The sequence below is a fragment of the Lithobates pipiens genome, unplaced genomic scaffold (assembly GCF_037356315.1).
Source record: "Lithobates pipiens isolate NorthernLeopardFrog02 unplaced genomic scaffold, aLitPip1_a1.2 Scaffold_19, whole genome shotgun sequence".
NCBI classification, from domain to species: domain Eukaryota; kingdom Metazoa; phylum Chordata; class Amphibia; order Anura; family Ranidae; genus Lithobates; species Lithobates pipiens.
In genome coordinates this window covers 145,465,459-145,487,160 of record NW_027507764.1, presented here as the reverse complement: position 1 = coordinate 145,487,160, position 21,702 = coordinate 145,465,459, and the positions used below count along the sequence as shown (strand labels likewise).

At 41.4% G+C, this 21,702-nt stretch overlaps 1 protein-coding gene across 2 annotated transcripts in view; it reads left to right on the top strand.

The window, feature by feature from the left end:
* Nucleotides 1–21,702, top strand: part of ANKRD28 (ankyrin repeat domain 28) — a 223,647-nt gene that overhangs the window by 131,475 nt on the left and 70,470 nt on the right. For both annotated transcript variants that reach the window (XM_077491375.1, XM_077491374.1), the window contains exons 5-9: nucleotides 1,352–1,552; nucleotides 8,389–8,476; nucleotides 8,595–8,737; nucleotides 9,711–9,923; nucleotides 15,128–15,206. In XM_077491375.1, coding sequence (XP_077347501.1) covers nucleotides 1,352–1,552; nucleotides 8,389–8,476; nucleotides 8,595–8,737; nucleotides 9,711–9,923; nucleotides 15,128–15,206 — 724 coding nt within the window. The remainder of the gene's footprint in view (nucleotides 1–1,351; nucleotides 1,553–8,388; nucleotides 8,477–8,594; nucleotides 8,738–9,710; nucleotides 9,924–15,127; nucleotides 15,207–21,702) is intronic.

The window sequence follows — 21,702 nt, the reverse complement described above, 5'->3', positions numbered from 1 at the left end:
TTGCTAGCAGAATGTTGTTTACCTTTGTGCATTACCTTAAAAAATCCATCTGCCTTTAGGGCCACTTTAAAGTAGACTTTATCTTTTTTTTTTTTTTTTTTTTTTTTTTTTAAGGAACCTGTCACCATGTGCATATATGTCCTGACACCTGATGTATTTGCTTGCTACAAGTCAGTGACTTAAAGGGCAACTCCACTTCCATGGGGAAAAAAATAGAAAATTTAAAAAAAAAGCATATACAATTGTGATACAAGTCATATTGTAGTTGAATGTTATTAGAAAATTACATTTCCTTTTCAATCTGTGGAGCTGTAATTTTCTGTAAAGTGCAATGCAATATGGCTACCTGGAGGTGTTTTGCATACAGAATGTGTACAGAACGCCCCCCAGAAACATAATTTTCTGCTTCTGTGATGGCTCGCTGATCTTCCCAGAAGTCTACACTAAGACACAAGTCAGATTTTTTGGCATCCCCTGCAACAAAAATGTCATTTTTAGTAAGATACCCCCAATAGGAAATAACGTCTAAATGGATGCAGACCCTGCCATTCTGCAGCAGCTGGTTGATAATTAAACCACTTTCATTAGACTCACTTAGCACAAGGGCAAAGGGGAACAGTGATTTCTTTAGAATAACAAAATGGTAGGAATCTGCAACAATGTTTAGTATCCTTGTAATGTACATAGATCACCCAGATGGGAATGTTTTTGTTTTTTTCTCAACAAAAATGGACCTGCGCTTTATAACAAACAGTGAAGGCACCTGCGCAGCGAGGGATCTCTGCTGAGCATGTGGATGACGGGTCCATGTCCACTCCACTATGCAGAGGGGACACAGCTAGCTCTTCTTTATGGGGTGGTCTGACGGAAACGGACTGCCTGTCAATTTCCATGCGACTGTCCTCTGATCCACCGGACATATAAGGAACATATCACCATCTGTCTGTTTTTTATTGGATCGGATGCTGGCAGGTGTCAACGGACACCTGTTCGCAGACAATCTGCCACTCCATAGAGAGCTATGGATTGTCAGATTTTGTCCATCCAGAAAAACTGACCGGCAGACTCTATCGGTCCTTCAGTGTCAAAGGGGCCATAGACCACACTAAAGCCTACAGCTTCAAAAATAAATCTGTATTGGTTGCCCCTTAAATTTTATGCAGATTTTTTAAAAACTCAAGTTGTACGTGAGGTTTACACAGGGGAAAAAAAACTGTAATGCCCTGGGTTTATAACATCTGCTGCACATCTTTTAGTAACTCAAGCTCTTAGTGAAGTCTCTATTTGGAAATAGTATGCCATTTATCTTTTATGATGTTGCATTTTTAACAGTTTCTATTTATGTCCACAGGATGCTGTTCAGGTGTTGTTAAAACATTCAGCCGATGTCAATGCCCGTGACAAAAACTGGCAGACTCCCTTGCACATAGCTGCAGCAAACAAAGCTGTGAAGTGTGCAGAAGCACTGGTGCCTCTTCTTAGCAATGTTAATGTATCTGACCGAGCAGGGAGAACAGCATTACACCATGCGGCCTTCAGCGGTCATGTCGAGGTATGATGGGGGCATATATCTATAATGATTTATTTAAATGCAAACCTTAATTACATTTACATCATGAACCCAAAACAGCACATGGCCTTGGAGCAATTATTTTGTTAGAGCTAGAGACCTCTAGGCTGCAATCGTATTCGTGCACAGCACTGTTCTTTAGAGACATCTGCTGTGCAAATTTAGCAGCTCTGCTTGAATGTACTCAAGCTATTCAACTGTTTTTCCTCCTTGTGACATAGGTTTGCTATAAGTGGCATGTCCCCTGTGGCAATGAATACAATTCAAGAAACCTACTTGTGTGCCTCATTTCAAGTCTGATTTTCTATTTCTCTCTCTGCTTCGATAATTACCGTATATTGCAAACCAGTACTATTCAGTAATATACAGGAAAAAATGTTGCATTTTATTTGCTTATGTTTTCATAGTTAAATGTCTTGCTGAAATGATCTTTCTTAATCTTCTTTGTGAGACAGCTTAAAATGGGAACAGTTCCTTTATTTAAATGAAAAGGTTTTTTATTATATGCTGTGCTTTGTATTGTATACTAGAATTTACTGGTAAGCTCACCCTATATAGACCTAGAGACTGTGTTTTCGCACATCAGAGCTGTAAAAAAACATTGACAATTATTTTTGGAAATTTACCTGCCACACTATCTTGTTGTTCAGTCAGCCTTGCAGTGCGTGCATGTCTATGTAGCATAAAAATGGATATAGAACTTTTGAGGGCTTGACACTGAAGTTTTTTTTTTTTTTTTTGTTTTTTTTTTGGCTCTGTTGATTAGAAAAAGCTACACCAAAGATCCTGTAATGTCATCTATTACCTCTTTCTAACATATGAGCGAAAAAAGCTGCCACTTCATCTGAAAGTTCAGTCGCAATATTTTTTTTTTGCCATGTGTAATGATTTATATAAATGGAACTGAAAATTTGGTTTCAATGCTCTTTTTTTTCTTAATTATGCAATACAAGACACAGTTGCCTCCTCTCTACTGGAAGCATGCTTCTGGATTATGAATTCTGATTATATTGGCAGATTGAAGACTTTGATTCTTCACATTGAGAAATCCCTTCTCCCCCTGGCTGCATCAACAGCACTGCAGAGATGGGATTAGATCTGTCACCCCTTTGCAACGCCTCAAGGAACCGCACCCGGACCCTGCCCCATTGAAGATGAGACCAGTCTGTTTGCTCCAGCAATGTAGTTAACTGCAGAGTGCTCTACAATTCGAGGGCAGTGGAGATCCGAATCCCAGCAGTTAAAGTCCTTAAAGACTCTCTTCATGGAGCAGTGGGTATGCCCTCAAGAGTAGATTTTCCACCCAGTGTCCTTTCCCCTAGGAAGGAGCCGGTACCCTGGTGTGGTGAGCCTTTGTCACTTCCTCTCTGTATTTCTCTGAAAACTGCATCTGCGTCTAGGTCTCCACACCTCAGTCTCCCCTCATCTCCTTGGGTGTTCCTCATGCCTCCTTTCTAACTAGAGAGGAATTTATTTTCTGCCTCTTTGGTAGATCTGATGGGAGTGGGGGGAGACTTTCTCTGCACTCTTACTGCAAGATACTCAAGGCCTCCAGTCAGCTTCCCCTGCATTTTAGCTTGTCTAGTCTGAACTCCTCCCAGGGGGAAGGGCAGTCGCTTAACGCTTTCAAAAGCTAAAAAAAACATTAAGGATTAGGTAGATAAGGAAGGTGTACTACTGTTTTGAAGTTAAAACCATTCCCAGGTCACCAGTATGAGATGATCCCTTCCCAAAACTAAAACCCAATGGTCATCTTCCACCCTTTTGTACAGAATGTGCTGTACAAGGACTGTCCAAGGCCAGACAAAATGTGTACATCTCCCAAGAGGTTTGCGTAGCAGTAAGCAGGAGATTTTGACTTATCTCTTGTCTGAGGATATCCCAGTCTTCACAGACCTGGTGGACTGGGGCAGGGTTTTCCAAACTTTATAAACAAAAGGCCAGTGTACAGTCCTTAAAACTTTAAGGGGACCAGACTGACCGGTGGTAGAAGAAAATTTCCTGCCATCAGTCTGAGTAAACTGTGCCCCATCATTGGTATTTTGGGGGGTGTAATGGTGCCCCATCATTGGTGTCAGTAGGGGGGAATATTACCCCATCATTGGTGTCAGTAGGGTGGAATATTACCCCATCATTGGGGGTGGCAGTGGGGGGAATGGTGTCCCATCGTAGGGGAGGGGGGGGCAGTGGGGGGGAATGGTGCTCCATTGTTGTGGGGGGAAAGGTGCCCCATCGTTCGGGGGGCAGTGGGGGGGAATGGTGCCCCAAGGGCCGGATAAAAGCAAGCAAAGGGACACAGTTTGGACACCAGTGGGCTAGAAATTAGAGGCCCTCCTTAAAGCTTTTTATACACGGATAACGCCAACAGTTGCAACGTTTGCCGCTGACTGTTTTGCTAAACTCTGGCAGTCTGGACCAAGCGCATGGCGTGCAACCCTGGATCGATCTGACAGGTTTCACAGTACTCCACATCTTGGAGCTCCTCCCAGTAGCCTTGCACTACTGCATGGATAATTTGGACTTCCTACACCAAAATTCTTGCCTGGTTTCTCTTTTGTCTATACGTGTTCTTTGGACCCTCTGGTTGTGGACTGCAAGGAATGCTTAGAAAGTATTCCTTTTGCTGGAACGTGACTCTTTGGCGAATCTCTAGACTCCTTTATTAAGGAAGTCACGGGTGGTAAAAGCACCTGTCCCAGACCTTCACTTCAAAAGCCAAGTCCTCAACTCAGTTCTGTTGCAAACCTAAATGTCCTAGGAATGAAAATGGTCCAAGAGGCATGGTTGTGGGAAATCCACACTTCTCATGAAGTTCTTGAACTGATGAGCATTCTCTTATTCTCGCTGCTCTGGACCAACGAAATTCAGGTAGCAACTAACCATAACCTTTTTTAAGCTTTGAAAAATACGTGCGCACATAAAAGCATGGGTGCCAGCTATTATGCACATATATTTTCAGCCTGTTCTTCAGTATATGTCAATCGGATATGAATTGCCCTGCAGCTGGGGCTCTCGAGGGTCACAAGATGTCGGGTACAGTACAGCCATGTGCAAGTGCCCTAAATGTAAAATCTGGAAAATAAATTGTTGACATTTTAAAAATAACTTGCTGAAAGTTTCTGGAGGCTTATCAGAGATAAAGATATATTTGCTGTAGGGTATGATGCTTCACAGCTGTGTTCTGTCTCGCTGGCAAAACGTTAGTCAGCCTTTTTAAAAGCCTGATTTTCTAAATATGTAAACATGTTACATTTGCCTGTTAAGTAAATCTGCCCTTTTTCACATTGTTGTTTTTTGTTGTGCGAATTATAACCTGTGGAGAAAAATCTGAATATGTTATGTATGTAAAAAAAAAAAAACCTCCAGCCTTCCTAACCACTACATTTTTTTTTTTGTCTTGAATTCCTCCAAAAAAATAACCTTGCACTTTCTAGCATGTGAGTGTGCCTTCAGCCTCATAGTTGTGTATTTGCAGTGAAAAATCTAAAGCTTTGGTTCACACAGATTGATATTTGGGCAGTTGAGCAGTAACAGGCCAGTTGTGGTTCTCTGTGGACTTCCCTGTCCAACGGATTGATTATTACATTGGCTTCTGTTGAATGGTCCTGCTGGGCCGCCTTCGATCAGTGGTCTGCGCAGCCAGTGGCTTGGGTGGATGCAGGAATCTGTTAGTTTTTATTTTTGTTCATCCCGCTAGTTTAACGAAGCAAAATAATTTAGTGTGTGCTCAGCTTCAGGCACTGCTACCATAAACTGGGTAACCTGGATTATAGGCCAGTATCTTCAGATGATGGAAAGCTTTGGCGGATGTGCACCCTGGACACCTCCCCTATAACCCTGCCCCATTCTGTGATTTTTTTTTTATTTTTTTTTTTCTTTCAGTTTTATTCTAGTGTCTTACAGTGGTGGACCTCTTCTACTTCATGGAGAAATCGCTCTTAAATGAACTACTTGGAGCCATTTAGAGTGTACGTCAAAGCTACAGCTTAGATCCTACAGATTCCTTATTTGTCCTGTTTTCAGGCTCTCACAAGGGACACCCTGCTTCCAAGTCCATCACAGGTTGGATAAGAAATCTGATTGCTAGAGCGGTCACTCTCAAAGACAAATCTCCTACTGCACTTTTACGTACCATTTTACCAGGTCCGTGGGAGTTTCCTGGACTTTTTTTGCACCAGGCCTCTGAAATGGTGTGTAAGGCTACCATTTGGTTCTCTGCTCATACGTTCTCAAATTTCTACCAGGTGGCAGTCAGTCCTCTGCAGATGCAGCTTTTCGGCTGCAAGGTTCTTTCAGCAGCACTCTGAAGTTGGCTCTGCATCCCTTATTGATCCTTTTGGCACAGTCCTGTTAGCCTAGTTTCCACCCTTCTCAGTCATTAGGGGCATCCCATGGTCTGTGACTACTTTGCCTGTTTTAAAGTATAACTAAAGGCAAAATGTTGGGATTTTATTTTTATTTTTATTTTTTGGTTAGTGGAGGTGGATTAGAACACTTGTCAGTTTTTATTGCTGCCAGTGTTCACATTAAGGTGATTCACTGTCTCTATTTGTCCTGTTTACCATAATCGAAAGCGAAAGTAAAAGAGAATCCCAAATTTTGGGTTGTCCCCAGAAAAGTAATAAAGTAGCTAGTTATGGTGACCCGGGGGTTCTCAGGGAATTCCTTTATTTGCAGGAATTTACTCATTTCCTGCTCGGCTATGGGACGCAGGTGGTGAAAAAAATCTGATGGGTCATAACCTTCCCTTACTCTATCCAAAATAGGGGGGGGGGGGGGGGGGGGAGAGAGTTTTGCCTGTAGTTCTACTTTAAGATGAGAGGATTTTGGACTTGCCTATATCTTGGAGAACAGGACACAGGTGGACCTTCCTTCTATTTCTTGGGTTATTTTAGTTTCTTGCTACAAAACTGAGTACTTGCGGAACTATGAGAAAAGAGCATCTAAAATGGCGAGCAATTTCTATGTGGGGTTTGGCATTGCAGTATTTTCCTTATGCATAAATTTTTTCATCAGATGGACTGCAGCCGCATCACCTTGATCATGCTTGATCTGTTGATTGAAGCCTAACCAGGATCAAGCCTGATTAGTATATGGCAGTGAAGCTGCCCGGGAATACCAGATGCTGTAAGCTTTTCCCCACCTGTGTAAGGGAGGCATCTGAGGTTGCTGTGTTTCTGAGAGTATCTCAGGCCAAAAGATCTTAGGGCAGTCTCCTGAGGTGTTTTTTTGCTCCATCCTTGGCCAGCAAAAGCTTGATAGGTAGGTATGCCTCTTTTGGCCTTTGGGATCTGCCACAATCATCGGTCTTTTGCTTTCATTTGTCTTTTGGAGCAGATGGTATGGGCTTATTTTAAAAACGAAAAAAAAAACCCTCAGCCGGTTGCGGTCCCAAAACCAAATGGGGACATGAGGTCTTGCTTAGAGTTTAAGCCGCTGGACTTCATTCTGTTTCAGATAGGCTAGTGTTGACCTCTGCGAGAGGTAGATTTTGGGGTCCATAGTCATCAATGAGGTATATCTTCATGTGCTGTTTTTTCCTGGGTTGTCAAGAGTCTTTATTCAAATTGCAGTGCAAAGTCATGTGTTGTGTTTTTTTTTTTTGTTGTTTTTTTTTTTTTTGTTTGTTTTGCTTTTTGTGACTCTGCTCTTTGCACTGGCCACAGCTCCGAGGGTTCACAAAGCTCCCAGTACTGGACTTGCTGAAAATGCACATGTGTCAATCTGTTTACCTGAATCTTTGTTCAGGAAGCAGTGTGTGCAGATTTTCCTTTGATACATTTCTGCATTTCTTTCATACGTTGTATCTAGGTCAAGGCACATTCCCTATGTACAGTCCTACTCCAGATATTTGGCAGAGGATCTTTCTCCCTGGAACATGAAGTTCCAGGCACCAGAGGCCTCTGTTCCTGGTGTTGCAGAGCTAAGGTTGATGATTTGAAATCTGGAGAATGGATTGTATGTATGTAAGTGTGTATTTGTGTGTGTATGTATGTGTATATATATATATGTGTGTATGTGTGTATGTGTGTGTGTGTATATATATATAATGTGTGTGTATATACAGAGAGAGAGCTGGGTGATTTTCTTTAAAAAAAAAAGCTATTCACGATTCGAATCGAGTGTTTTTTTTTTTTTTTTGTTGGACACTCTCGTCTCTCGGACTAGGCCGCAGCTCCTCGGGACTGGTGCGGTGTCAGCACCGGTCCTGGGGAGCTGCAGGCAGGAGTTTTTAGGCAAGGCCGCGGCTTCTGCCTAGTCTGGCCTCACGAACTAGGCTGCCCTCAGGACTGGTGCGGTGGTGAAAAAAAACAAAAAAACTATTTGCTTAAATTTTGAATCAATTTGACCCCTCAACTCGATTCAAGATTTAAATAGATTTTTTTTTCCCAGCCCTAATGAATATAATATATATTTATATTTATATATTTATATTTATTTTATTTTTTTAAAGAAAATCACCCAGCTCTAAAATCATGCATTATTGTACTGTCTCAGGAGGGCTTGGTACGCTGATTTAGTGGGGGTTGCTCCTTGAACACTCCTAGGCCAGAGTGACCTAATGGACTTGAGTCCTGTATCTCCACACTGACCCTCTGGTTTCATGGAACCTCGATTACAGGACTTGGAAAAATATTTTTCCCCGGGGGGGGGGGGGGGGGGGGAGCCAGGAAGTGGCAGTCCCACAGGAATATGAGTGGGAAATTTTTCTTCTTTCTCCAATCAGTAGGGGAAAGGATATTGGCCTGAAGTACCTTAAGGGTTCTAGTTCATTGATAAATTTTAAACCTATTTAAAATGTTGTCTTTTTATGTTAGATGGTCAGTTTACTTTTATCACGAGGTGCCAACATCAATGCATTTGATAAGAAAGACAGGCGAGCGATACACTGGGCAGCATACATGGGTAAGTCTATCTGTTCTGTAGTATTTTTATGCTGATTGCAGTGTCTTAAGATTTTGGATGTTCTGTGGTTTTCTAGCACAGCAGAAAAAAAACTAAACCCATTTGCTTTATTTGTCAGGTCATATTGAAGTTGTTAAATTGCTTGTGACTCATGGAGCAGAAGTAATGTGCAAAGACAAGAAATCGTACACACCACTCCATGCCGCAGCCTCAAGTGGGATGATCAGTGTTGTAAAGTATCTTTTGGATTTAGGAGTTGATGTAAGTGGAAGGCAAGAAGTGTTTTCATGCCTTTTCGTTAGAGAGAAGAAAATATTATTTTTCTGAAATATGTTTTTGTATTAGAATTAATATAAACATTATTACGAATGAAGAGTGTTCAAAAACATTTTGAGCCTGTTTTTTTTTTTTATAAAGAAAATGAAAACACTACATCCAGTAATCATTTGTTCCTCCTGTGTCAAAATCTCCATGGCTGTTGCAGCAATTGGTGTGGCAGTACTCCATTGCTTTAATGGGTTCCCAAGGCTATTGGAGCACTCAGAACTGCCCTTTCTTTAGCCTTGAAGCTGCGTTCTGAAGAGTACATATTGGTTATGCAGAGGAGACTTGTGCCAAACCATAAAAGGATAAGTTGGCTAGAAAAGTTCAAAACTGATCTATTCACCTGTCATACATTAAAGAGGAGCTCCAGTCTTTCAGTAAAATAGTATGTCAGCAGCTATGAATACTGTAGCTGCTGACTTTTAATATAAGGACACTTGCCTGTCTAGGGATCCAGCACTGTGCTCCCCCGAGCCAATTCCTCCATCTGCCTCGGGTCCAGGTGGCAGCATCTTAAAGGAAACCTGGCTTCATAGCTGACTTCCCACTGTGCATGTGCAAGCCATACTGCATATTGCGAAGGGTCCCCAGTCTTCTGGTACTGGTGATGTGTCCCAGAAAACTGCGGGCAAAGGAGGGAGGGAGTAACTTCACATTACGGGTACACCTTACTACCTGGGATTGTACTTGATTAGAAAGAATACAGTAGAACTTTATGGCAATTTTTCTCATAGACGTGTATGGGTGAATGTTGCCTTCCATTTATAATCTAATGTATTTCTAGCAGATTTGTATATGGTGTATAGCAGGTCTGGTTTAATAAAATAATTATTGCTGAACATAGTCTTTTAAAGACAATATTGGACTTTGGTGCACATGAAACTTTTTTTCTCCTGTTTTTCCTCTTCAGATGAATGAATCGAATGCTTATGGAAACACACCTCTTCATGTTGCCTGCTATAATGGTCAAGATGTGGTTGTGAATGAACTCCTAGATTGTGGCGCTAATGTGAACCAAGTGAATGAACGGGGTTTTTCTCCTCTCCACTTTGCTGCTGCTTCAACACATGGAGCGCTGTGTCTGGAGCTTTTGGTCTGTAATGGTGCAGATGTAAATATTAAGGTAAGGTAAATCGAAGAAAACTGTTCTGGGGTGTAAAAAAAAAAAAACCCTGACTGGTTCCCTTTTATACTGTTAATTGCTTCATTGCTGTGAGGAAGTATTAAAATTCACCCTGCTAGACAGGAGTCTTCCTTCTTGTTGGCTCTGTTGCACAGACTTTACAATGAAAGGGAAAGTCCTTATTCTCCAAATATAAATCATGCAAATCTACCACTCAATGGCCCTATAATGTATTTTTAATTCTTTTTTTTTTTTTCTGTGCTTTTCTGCCGCCTTGTATTATTTTCTGTGAGCTCTGAAACCTCTTCATTCCCCCTCACTTCTGTTTGTTGAAAATGAGCAACGCCCATTAGTTGTGGTCTTGTGCGCTGCTCTATGCACTCTTCAAATCCTGTAGTCCCTAGTCCTAGAGCGAGAAAGCAAGGGTGGCTAAGTTCCTACATACAGTGGGACCATGGAGCACAAACTTAACCACCCTCTGACAAGAGATCAGATCGCACAACCCAAAAAAGGAATTTAAAGGCAGCTGAGAGGACGTTTTTGAGTTGAGAATACATGCCTAAAAAAATAGAGATGGAGATATATTTTATTTTTTTCTTCAATATTTTTATTGAAAATTTTTCATCAATCTAACAAAACAATGTAATAAGTATCCCCAACCGGGAGCCAACATGGCGCTTCAGTAGGGTTTATCAAAAACAAAATTTAAGAAGAGAACCGAGTGTTAATTTTACCTGCAAATATATAACACATATCGAGGATACCTAATCCCCTGAAGGCTTGTTATAAACCATTGATCAGAGCAAATGAGTGACAATAAATTCTTTGTTTGCCATAGGATAATAAGATTTAGCAGGGGTCGGCAGAGTATCAATATCTGATTTTGTTCCAGAGGGATCAAGGGAGAACACACAAGCCACCCCAAGAGATCTAGCTGTGACCTGTTCGTGTCCCCCTGGATATTTCGGTTCTGCCCTCCGCCCCCTCCCTGCCCCGCCATTTTAATTAAATAAATGTATGGGCTGCCTAGGTACATTACTCATATTTTATTTTTTTAAACAAATTGTGTCGCTTTAAAATTATTACACTATACAAAGGTACCTTACAATGGATGCATTGATTTCCCATCTATTTCCATAAAAACTAGGCTGGAAAAGATTTGTACTGATGTTCAGTAACCCATAGCAGTCTTTAGAGAATTAAGTGGAAATGCTGTATTTCTCAGTGGGCACCATCCTTTAAAGAACCAAAGAGGTAAAAATCACCCTTAATCTCCTAGAAGGAAAGGAAGGGTCGTAAAGGTGAGAAATTGGGACTTTAAACTTTTCCACTTAGGAATCACACAAAGGATAAAATACCTACAACCCCCCCCCCCCCCCCCCCCCCTGTATTTTAAATGAGCAAACAAAATTACATATAGAAACAATGATCTTCAATATCGGGTACGTGATTTCCTATCTGCTGTTTAAGGATCAACATGTATAACTAATCACTCACTTCCTCAACATCTACACTTGGTAAGTTGTACAATAGCTCATGAAGTCTTTAAGTGAACTGTATCCTTATATTGAAAGTCACACATATGAATAAACCAAAAAGGCAGTTTCCACGTATAACCACAAGGGAATGTCCTCCATCCAAGGTTCAAGGGGCTCAAGCTCCCTTTTGGATGGAGGACATGTACATGCGGTTATAGGCATGAAGTTGCCTTTTTAGTTTATCCATATGTGTATGGGGAATCCTAAACACCAGATAACACATCATTTACCCAATGGTGAAGATCATTTTTCCTATGTGTAATTTTAAATGGCAAAAAATTGCTATCATCCTTTTGTGTGATTGCTCGGTGGCAAATTTTAGGCCTTGTGCTTACTGGTTATGTTGTGAACACTGTTTCTTCTGACAGGAGAAAATCTGTGTTAAAAACTCGTCTAAGTTTGATTATACTTCTCACTCTTTCACACTCTGGCCCATGGCAGATAGTGCCCAGCTCTTAAAGTGGGAAGTGGCAGTCATTGGGGCACGCCCTCACGGGATGTCTTTTCAATTTGCCGAACACGGGCACATTTAAACTACTTTAGAGCAGGGATATGCGATTAGCGGACCTCCAGCTGTTGCAGAACTACCCATGAGGCATAGCAAGACTCTTAGAGCCACAAGCATGGCAGAGGCATGATGAGACTTGTAGTTTACCAACAGCTGGAGGTCCGCTAATTGCATATCAATGCTTTAGAGTGTCCCAACTGAACTGAGAATAATTCTTTACCACTTCAGCTTTGGTAGATTCTACCCCCTTAATGACCAGGCCATTTTTTGTGATTAAGCACTGTGCTACTTGAACTGGTAATTGTGCAGTCATGCAAGACTGTACCCAAACAAAATTAGTTTTTTTTTCCCACAAAGCTTTCTTTTGGTGGTATTTGATCACCACTGGGTTTTTTTATTTTAGAGATGTACACAAAAAAGTAAAAAAAAAAAAAAAAAAATGTTTTACTTTCTGCTATAAAACATCCAATAAAAAAGTAAATAAAATTTCTTTGTAAATTTTGGCCAAAATGTATTCTGCTACATGGAAAAAAAATCCCATTAAGTATATAAGGTTGGAGACGCTTTAACTTTCACACAATTTTCACACAATGCGCCAAACAATGATAAATATACAGGGGAATTTTTTTTTTTTAATGGTGATCATCAACTTATAGCGGGATTGCGGTGGGCAGTTTGACACTAACTGACCCTGGTTGGGAACTGACTGACATCACCAGTGATATCTGATGAGTACTGATAATATGCACTGGCACTGTACTAATGATGTTGGCTGGGAAGGGATTAACCTCTATGGCGATCAAGGGGCTAAATGTATGCTTAATGTGTTTATTTGTGTGTTGTGTACTTTTTTCACTAAGCAATGTGTCAATTTTTACTCCCTGCTTTGCAGGGACGAAAAAAGGCACATTTCACCTGTCAGAAGCGAGCCGTGCGTTTTTACATTTAATTATCGCAGCTGATCAGCGGGTCCCAGCGACCAATCAATGGCCGGCACCCACTGACTGGCTTGTGCTGCAGCGAAAAAAAAAAAGGCAGGCGCCCCTAGAAGCGGCTGTAAAAATGTCCAATGTGCATGAGGCCTTAAAATCCAAAATTTCTCACCCAGTGAATTTACTTCTATAACCCATACCAGTCACTCAGTTTCATCTTTCAGCAGTGACCTAGCAAAAGATTGCTTGTATTGCAAGTTACTGTACAATACCATTTGTAGTTACAAGTAAAGGCCTCATTGTTAAGACATATGGATCTGTTATATAATGTCAGAAGATATTTAGTGCCTCCTTTATTGCTGTCTTTATATTGTCATTGTCTGCAAATTGTGTTTGCAGCTGATGTACCATAATGGATGTGCTACTTTGTGTTTTTTTTTGTTTTTTTTCCCATAAGCATCAATTATGTCTCTGAATCCTTTGTGAGTGATATCTGCTCCAGCACTGAGTTTACTACATCAAGTCTGAGATGCAGTTTCTTGTAGGGTTCAATCCTAAGTGCATTTTAGAAAAAAAAATAAAAAATTAAGTCAAAGCTGACCTGCTTTCGTGATGCCAGTGCATGGATGAATGACTTGGAAAATGCATTTGTGAAGTGTGTTAAACAATACCGCACATTTATTATGGTTGAACAAGCACACTTGATATTCTGAAAATACTTGGGAGTTGATCATTTTGCTTGACATGACAAAGGCTGCTGTGCATCTGAGGAGTAAAATCATATTTCTGTTTTCTGTTTTAATACTTTTATAGATATTAAAGCGGGATTCCACCCTAAAGTGGAACCTCCTCTGATCGGATCCCTCCCCCCCTCCGGTGTCACAATTGACACCTTTCAGGGGGGAGGGGGTGGAGATACCTGTCAAAGACAGGTATTTTCACCCACTTCCGGGCATAGACTCCCGTGGGAGTCTACGCCATTTCCTGCCCTGCCGCGCTGTCTCCTGGGCAGACACACGGGTCCCAGTGACAGCGCAGAGATTTCCTATTGCCCGGCTCGCGCATGCGCAATAGTGAACCGGGAAGTGAAGCCGATTCGCTTCACTTCCTGATTCCCTCACCTAGAATGGTGACTGCAGCAGCCGAGAGCCGATCGATCGGCCTCGGCTGCTGGCATCGCTGGAACCCGGGACAGGTGAGTGTCCATTTATTAAGTCAGCAGCTGTAGTATTTATAGCTGCTGGCTTTTGAATTTTTTTTTTTTTTTTTTTTTTTTTGGTGGAATCCCTCTTTAAGCAGTGTGTAGTTTGTGATGCAGCTGTCAATTACAGTAAGTTTAATCAATGAGAATTATTTTAAAAAGTATTAGAAAGAAAATTTTCTGTACATACTCCGTAGTGTGATCCTTTTTTTTTTCTTTTTTTTTTTACCCCCCCCCCCCCCCCCCCCCCCCCTCACTTTTCAGAAGACATCATTTTTAAGGCTGGGGTAAACTTGTCATACAACTGAAGTTATGATGAAAATATCCAAAAGCTGAGGTTGCCTTCAGTGAAAACAACAAGTCAGAGTAGATACAGATATAGACAGCCGAAGTTATATGAAAATATCAATGTTGTAAAAGTCTTGGCTTTGCTTATCTTCCCTTTGGGGACCAATATATAGAGGCTGAAGGTTGCCCCAGCTTGAAATTTCAAATAAAATTTAAAATTGCTCTAAAGTAAAGTCTTTTTTACCTTAGCACATTCTCTGTATTACGTCAAATATCCCAGTGGTTGTATCCACCCTCCACCCCCCATAAATACTTACCGGAGTCATTGATCGACTGCTGTGCCAATTTGCAGTAGCTCTCTCCCTGCTCTCACCGAGCTCAGACAACCGCCTCTGGCAACAGACCATTTTTGATATGCAGCTTATTACGATATTAATTTTGCTTATTTAACCATACAAGTTAATCAGTCGTCGTGGGAAAATGTGAAGTGTTGATGGATTTTGAAAAAAACTGCATTGCTAACCAATATGTTTAGCCCTTTGCACAAACAGCCATCTATATTGATCCTATGGGCAGTGCAGTCTGTGATAATTCTTTGTACATGGTCCAATGGTTTCCAGTAATGCACCGAAATGCAGAAAGTGTTGCATATATACAGTATTGATATCTTTATAATGGTTAAAAATTATAATTTGTGATATGAAGCCTTTCTTACCAGAATTCAATTTTTTTTGTAGAGTAAAGATGGGAAGACTCCTCTTCACATGACTGCCATCCATGGTCGCTTTTCCAGGTCCCAAATAATAATCCAGAATGGTAATTTATTTTTGACCCCTTTTTTGTTCAAATGGCCATTGGAGTTTTGCTGTTAGTATGTTGCCAGAATCTTTATGGAGAGTGCTAGACCACCTGACCCGTGTTTTTTTTTTTTTTAAACTGATGGAGCATTAAGACCCCATTCACCCTTGGCAATTTGGATCACTGCACAAGGCCAATGTGGATTTGGATGCTATTATCCCTTAATGACACCCAAACCTGATGAAATTCTGCCCCGATTGTCACACAGCAAATCGCATCTTTCAAAATTGCATAAAGCTTGTCGCCCGAAAAAGTATATTTACAGGCGATGAAGAAGCATAGGGCAGCCTATTCAAGTGAATTGGGCTATCCTTGTAAGATACGCAAAAATTGTGTGCCAGTCGCTCCACAATTGCATAGTGGGGAAGTCGCTTGTTCCTGCTACACAAGGATGTGAATGGGGCCTAAAAGAAAAATTAAGTGGTTACAATTTTTTTTTTATTCCATGTTGTTTTTATTAAGGTATCAATGTAAATTTACAACAACCTATGATGTATACTATACAAATACAGAACAGCAGGACAAACTAAAGGTAACCGGGTAAAACAAGAAAGCCATTCCCAGAGGGTTGAAATCTCAGGTCAGAAATAAACTTCAGAGTAATTAAGTTAGTATGGAGAGAGCATTGCGTTAACCAGAAGTAGCAGGAGGTGACCCTTCAGCATGTGAAGGGGTGTAGGAAATGTGGGAGGTCTGTAGTTTTAGTGGTTACAATATTTTTTTTTTTTTTTTTTTTTTTTTTTACTACATACTAAAGTAGTAAACCTGGTATGCGCCATAGGCATGTGGATTTGTTAACACTTTAAATGTAACCCTTAGAAAGCTGAATTACCACAAATACTGGAGCCTTATATTTTAACTATTTAAAAAAAAAAAAATTAAGTTTATGGATTTGCCATTTTTTATTTTTAGCATGAATCCTCAGTTGCGGTTATGAGCTAAATGATTCGGCTTTGCATGTCCCATTATAATCTGTAGATGAGGGCAGGAATTCTTTCAGACATTTCTAGATAAATGAGTGAGGGCGTTACTTTATTTTCTCTGGTCTATGCATTCCTTACCAGTGCACTATAAAGATAATCTCAAAAAACATGTGGTGTTTATCTTGTTTACCAATCTTCCATCAAGCAAGTCACTGCTGAATCATGTTAAATCGCCTCCAATTTGATTTTAAGTGAAATGCTGTTTTAGGAGTAAAAAAACTAATAGAATTTTTTTTTTCCGTTAGATTAGCATTATTGCTTTAACGTGGTAGTATACGCTCAATCAGTACTTTTTCTCATAAGTGCTGTGATATAACCTACATGTCGCTGTCTTTTGTAATGTCCCAACCTGCACCCCTTTAGTAGAAATAGCCCAATATTTAGTGTAATGTCACTGGCGCATGTGCATTTTGTTTCCCATGCACGGCACGCTCAATGTGTCATCAGTCAATACATCCTGTTGCTGTCTCTGTCATCAGTACTCGCAGCATTGCATTGCAATATCGCAAGATTGCTGATCTATTGAGGATTTCCTGAAACACCCCATATAACTAGCTATATCACGGGGGGTGGACAATAACATGCATGATCAGCATAGGGAGTGAGTAGTATTCTTATTGGTTATATGGGGCAATGTTGCCATAGTAACAAACAAAAAAGGCTTTGTTAAAGTTTACTGCGGGTTTCTGGCTATGACCGTGTAGAAAGAGCAGAAGTGCAACAGAGAATGGAATTGATGGGAGGCCATGAGGCTAATTAGCATTCCGGTGTGTTTAGAAGCGTTATACATGGTGGTTTTATGATTGCTGGAGAATTGTTTCAGAGTTTGCTACTGCTTTAAGGGAGCCAGCAGAACATGACGATTACGCCTAGAAGTTATAGCTGCTGGCAGTAATCGCATGAAAAAAATCCGACAGGCTGGTTGTATCCAAGTTGATCAGTGGATAAAACCAGAAAAGATTGAAGGACTAAAACAGTCCTGTGTATAATGCATGCAGAAATGCACGGAGCTGAGCAGGGGCATTTAGCAGGAGGCAGAGAAACAGCAGCACACTGACCCTTCCCAGTGATTGGCTGTGCTGGGTGATGTGTCAAAAGAAATCTGACCACTGGAGTGTAAGCAGGATGTGCTCCCAAGTAGACTGCAAAGAAGAAAACTGCCCATACTAAGATGTGCTTCCGTACCTGTCATAGTCCGTTTGGAAGAGGAAAGCAGGGGGATTAGCAGGGACTTTACACAAATAAAGCAATGCAAAGAGAACAGGAGAACTTTTAATATAAGTACATGGTACCACAGAGACATATCAGAAATATCAAATTATGAGGTAACATTAAGTGGTTTCATATTGACGTCTGAATATAGACTATTTGCTGGTATGTGATTTGATTGGTCTGGTCAGTAACCAAAATGTACCATATATGGATATCTGTTATTTTCTTTCCCTACATTGTAGCTATCTCCATTTCTCATAGCACGTAGAAGCTCTGTTTTTGGAATCGGAGTGTTTTTGGGAGGTTTGGTTCGTTTGTTAGACCTGTTAGGTTAAAATAGCTTAGGAGGAATGCACACACAAGTTTGTTTTGACTTTTGCATGTATATAGTTGCACATAATTTTCCTTTTCTCCACCGAAAAGATTTCCTTAAAGTGGATGTAAACCCTCAGATGTACCCAATGAAGTGAACAGCCTCAGATGATACACAGAGATAAAACAAATCTTCCTACATAAGTTCTACATGTATGTCTACTGTCTTCAGCTTGATGTACTGTTTAGAAAGTCCAGATGGTGTTAGAATTTTCACTTCCTCATTCAGCAGTAGAAGTGTAGTGTTGAATTACACTGGGCAATGGCTGATTGGTGGAAAGGCACATCCCCACCCCTCTCCAGATAATCAGACTTTCAGAGCATCTTTCTGCTAATCTATTTATAGCACCCTCCTTGACACAAAGTTCAGGCTGGTTATCAGGTGTTGGAGAACTTGTCAGAAGTTATCATGCTGATAACAGAAGACCTGAACAGGAGAAAGCCATGGGACTTAGCGCTTTGAAGAGCGATAAAACACTGCAGATATGTGGCCGGCTCTACTTTCATGGATCCGGTTTACATCCTCTTTAAGGCATCTTTCACACTAGCTGACTTCAAAGTTTGGCGATTTTCAGTGCAACTTTGGAGTCTGACTTTGATAAGACTTTTACACTCTCTGGCATTGAAGTTGTGTCAAAGTAGTGCAGGAACCTTTTCTGAAGTCGCAGCGACTTCAGTAATGTCAATTGGGACAGCTGTCATAAAGATTCATGGCATTTCACACACCCTGCAGCTTTTGGGTCTCACAAGTGTGAAACGAGCCTTAAAGTCTTATTTTCTGTGGCCAGTTTACTTACAGATGGTGATTAGCAGAGTTTGTACTGTTGCAGAGGAAAACAAAAATGTTTATTTGCGAGCACGGTCTGATTGTGCCAGGTTGGGGGGCATTTCTGGGGCACATAAGTGTCAGAAGTTTTAGACCAATTTGTTGATTCCTGGCCCTGCTTTACCATTTTTGTAAAAATAAGGTAATCAAAGGTATATTTCTTTTTCATACATCATGGGGCACAGAGTCGGGCTAATATTTATTACCTGCTGGGTTATACTTGAGTGAATGGACACTGGTAGACCAAAGGTTTTCAGACAGGAAGTGACAGGAAGTGATCCCCTATATAACCCCTCCCATACAGGTACTTTAGTTTTTTACCAGTGTCTGCAAGGTGGATGGCACGGTTTGTTTGAGCTCTCTGAGCTCCAGGTCTGTAGTCCCACAAATGGTTCCAAAATCAATAAAGATTTTGACTGATCGGATCTATTTGACACAGGCTTTTATGCTTAGATAAATGGCACCCGTGCCTCGCAAAGATTATTTAAGATCCTGCAAGGCTTTGCCTGTAATTTGGCCTCTGGCACTGGACCCTGTGGAGTGGAAATCCTGGCCTCTACAGCACTAAGGCATTTCTTGCAGAGTGCTGTACAGATCCAAAGGAGTGGACCCTAAGCATGAAAGGGTACCCAGTCCTTGAAGGTCCATGTGACAGGAAACAGCCGTGAAGGGTGAAGATTGGGCCCTTAGTTTCTAAATGGTCCTGCGCCTGTATGGGTAAGTGAAACCTCTTTATTTTATTATGGGGTGTCCCAGTGATTGTAACAATCAGTCAAGCTAACTAAAGGCTGGACGCTTGTGTGCGGTGACCATTAGAGGTCGACAGATACATCGGCCGATATTTGGCGTTTTTTAATTAATCAGCATCAGCCAATTGTGCTGATAAAAAAGGCCGATTATATCTTCAGCGCGACTTGCAAATGACTTCTGTAATAGAAGTCAATGCAAGTTGCCTGAGTCTTCATAGAAGCACTTGTTTCCTCTCTGGGCAGTCTGCCAAGAAAAGAGCAAAGAGATACAATGTTTACACTAATGAATAAGGGCCGGTTCACACAGGGGGCGATGCGATGCGAGGTGACACCGACTTGCCTCGCCGCGACCTCAGTGGCGACTTGCAAATGACTTCTGTATAGAAGTCAATGCAAGTCGCCCCGAGGTCACCCAAAAGTAGTACAGGAACCTTTTTTCTGAGTCGGAGCGACTCGAGTCGCTCCTCTCAGAACGGTTCCATTGTACAGAACGGGGGCGACTTGTCAGATCGCGGCGAGGCAAGTCGTGTCGCCTCGCATCGCCCCCAGTGTGAACCGGCCCTTAGCTGAACTCTGTGTGTGTAGAGTTCTCAGTTTAACCATTTAAAGACTAAATCTTTTCTGACACTTGTTGCTTACAAGTAAAAATCCTGTTTTTTTTCTGCTAGAAAATCACTTAGAACCCCCAAAAATGATATATATTTTTTAGCAGAGACCCTAGGGAATAAAATAGCGGTTGTTGCAATATCTTATGTCACACGGCATTTGCACAGAGGTCTTTCAAACGCAATTTTTTGGGGAAAATAAACACGGATTTAAAAATAAATAAATAATAAAACAGTAAAGTTAGCCCATTTTTTTTGTCCAAAAGTTTTGATTACCTGTTTTTGTGCATTTTATAGCTTTTTTTTTAATCTAAATGATACTGATTGGAGGTTTGTTTTGTTTAATAAATGTTTAAATGTAAGAAATTTGCTGTATCACTTATTAAAGTGGAGGGCCACCCTGAAAAAAAAAATACATTAAAAATTTGAAAAAAAAAAATCAAAAACTATTTTTATTTTATTTTTTTTTACTTACCAGAAATGCCTGTTGCTAGGCACATCATCCTAATCTGCCTCTTCCTCCTCCACAGAGATCTTCTTTCTTCTCTCCTCCGTGCGGCATCTTCTGGGTAATGGGTCGCGCTGTGTTCTGGGAACTGTGTGTCCCAGAACACAGCGCGTCCCATTCACAAAGCGCTGCGCGACTCGCGCATGCGCAGTAGGAAATGGGCAGTGAACCTGCAAGGCTCCACTGCCTGTTTCCCTTACATAGAATGGCGGCGCCGGGACCCAAGAGCCGAGGGACGGTTCGGCCTCGGGCGGCCGACATCGCGGGCACCCTGGACAGGCAAGTCGGCTTATTAAATTGGAGGGCCACCCTGAAAACCAAAAAATGTTAAAAATGACAAAAAAATCTAAAAAAAATAAAATGAAAACATTTTTTTTTTTTTTTACTTACCAGAAATGCCTGTTGCTAGGCACTTTATCCTAATCTTCCTCTTCCTCCTCCGCGGAGATCTTCTGTCTTCTGTCTTCGTCGCGGCGTCTTCTGGGTAATGGGTCGCGCTGTGTTCTGGGAACTGTGTGTTCCAGAACACAGCGAGTCCCATTCAGAAAGCGCTGCGGGACTCGTGCATGCGCAGTAGCTGCGGGACTCTCGCATGCGCAGTAGGAAACGGGCAGTGAAGCCGTAAGGCTCCGCTGCCTGTTTCCCTTAGAGGGAATGGCGGCGCCGGGACCCAAGAGCCGAGGGACGGGTCGGCCTCGGGCGGCCGACATCGTGGGCGCCCTGGACAGGTAAGTGTGTTTATTAAGTCAGCAGCTGCAGTGTTTGCAGCTGCTGACTCTTTAATTTTTTTTATTTTATTTTTATATTTTTTAACCGGCCCTCCTCTTTAAGTCAGCAGCTACAGTGTTTGCAGCTGCTGACTTTTAAATTTTTTTTTAAAATTTTTTTTATTTATTTTTTTTTTTTTAACCGGCCCTCCTCTTTAAGGCTGCTTTCACACTGGAGCGGGCAGGCGTTGATGGTAAAATGCTGCTAGTTTTAGCAGCGCTTTACTGTCATTTTATCGGCGCTATTCGGCTGCTAGCCGGGCACTTATAACCCAGATAGCGGCCGAGGAAGAGATTAAATGCGCCCATGAAGCGCGCGCTGCCAAATCGCATTGCATTTATTTCAATGAGTAGAAGTAGTGTCGGAGCGGTATACACCACTCCAAACGTGCTACTTGCGGGACTTTTTTTTTAACATCCTGCCAGCGCATC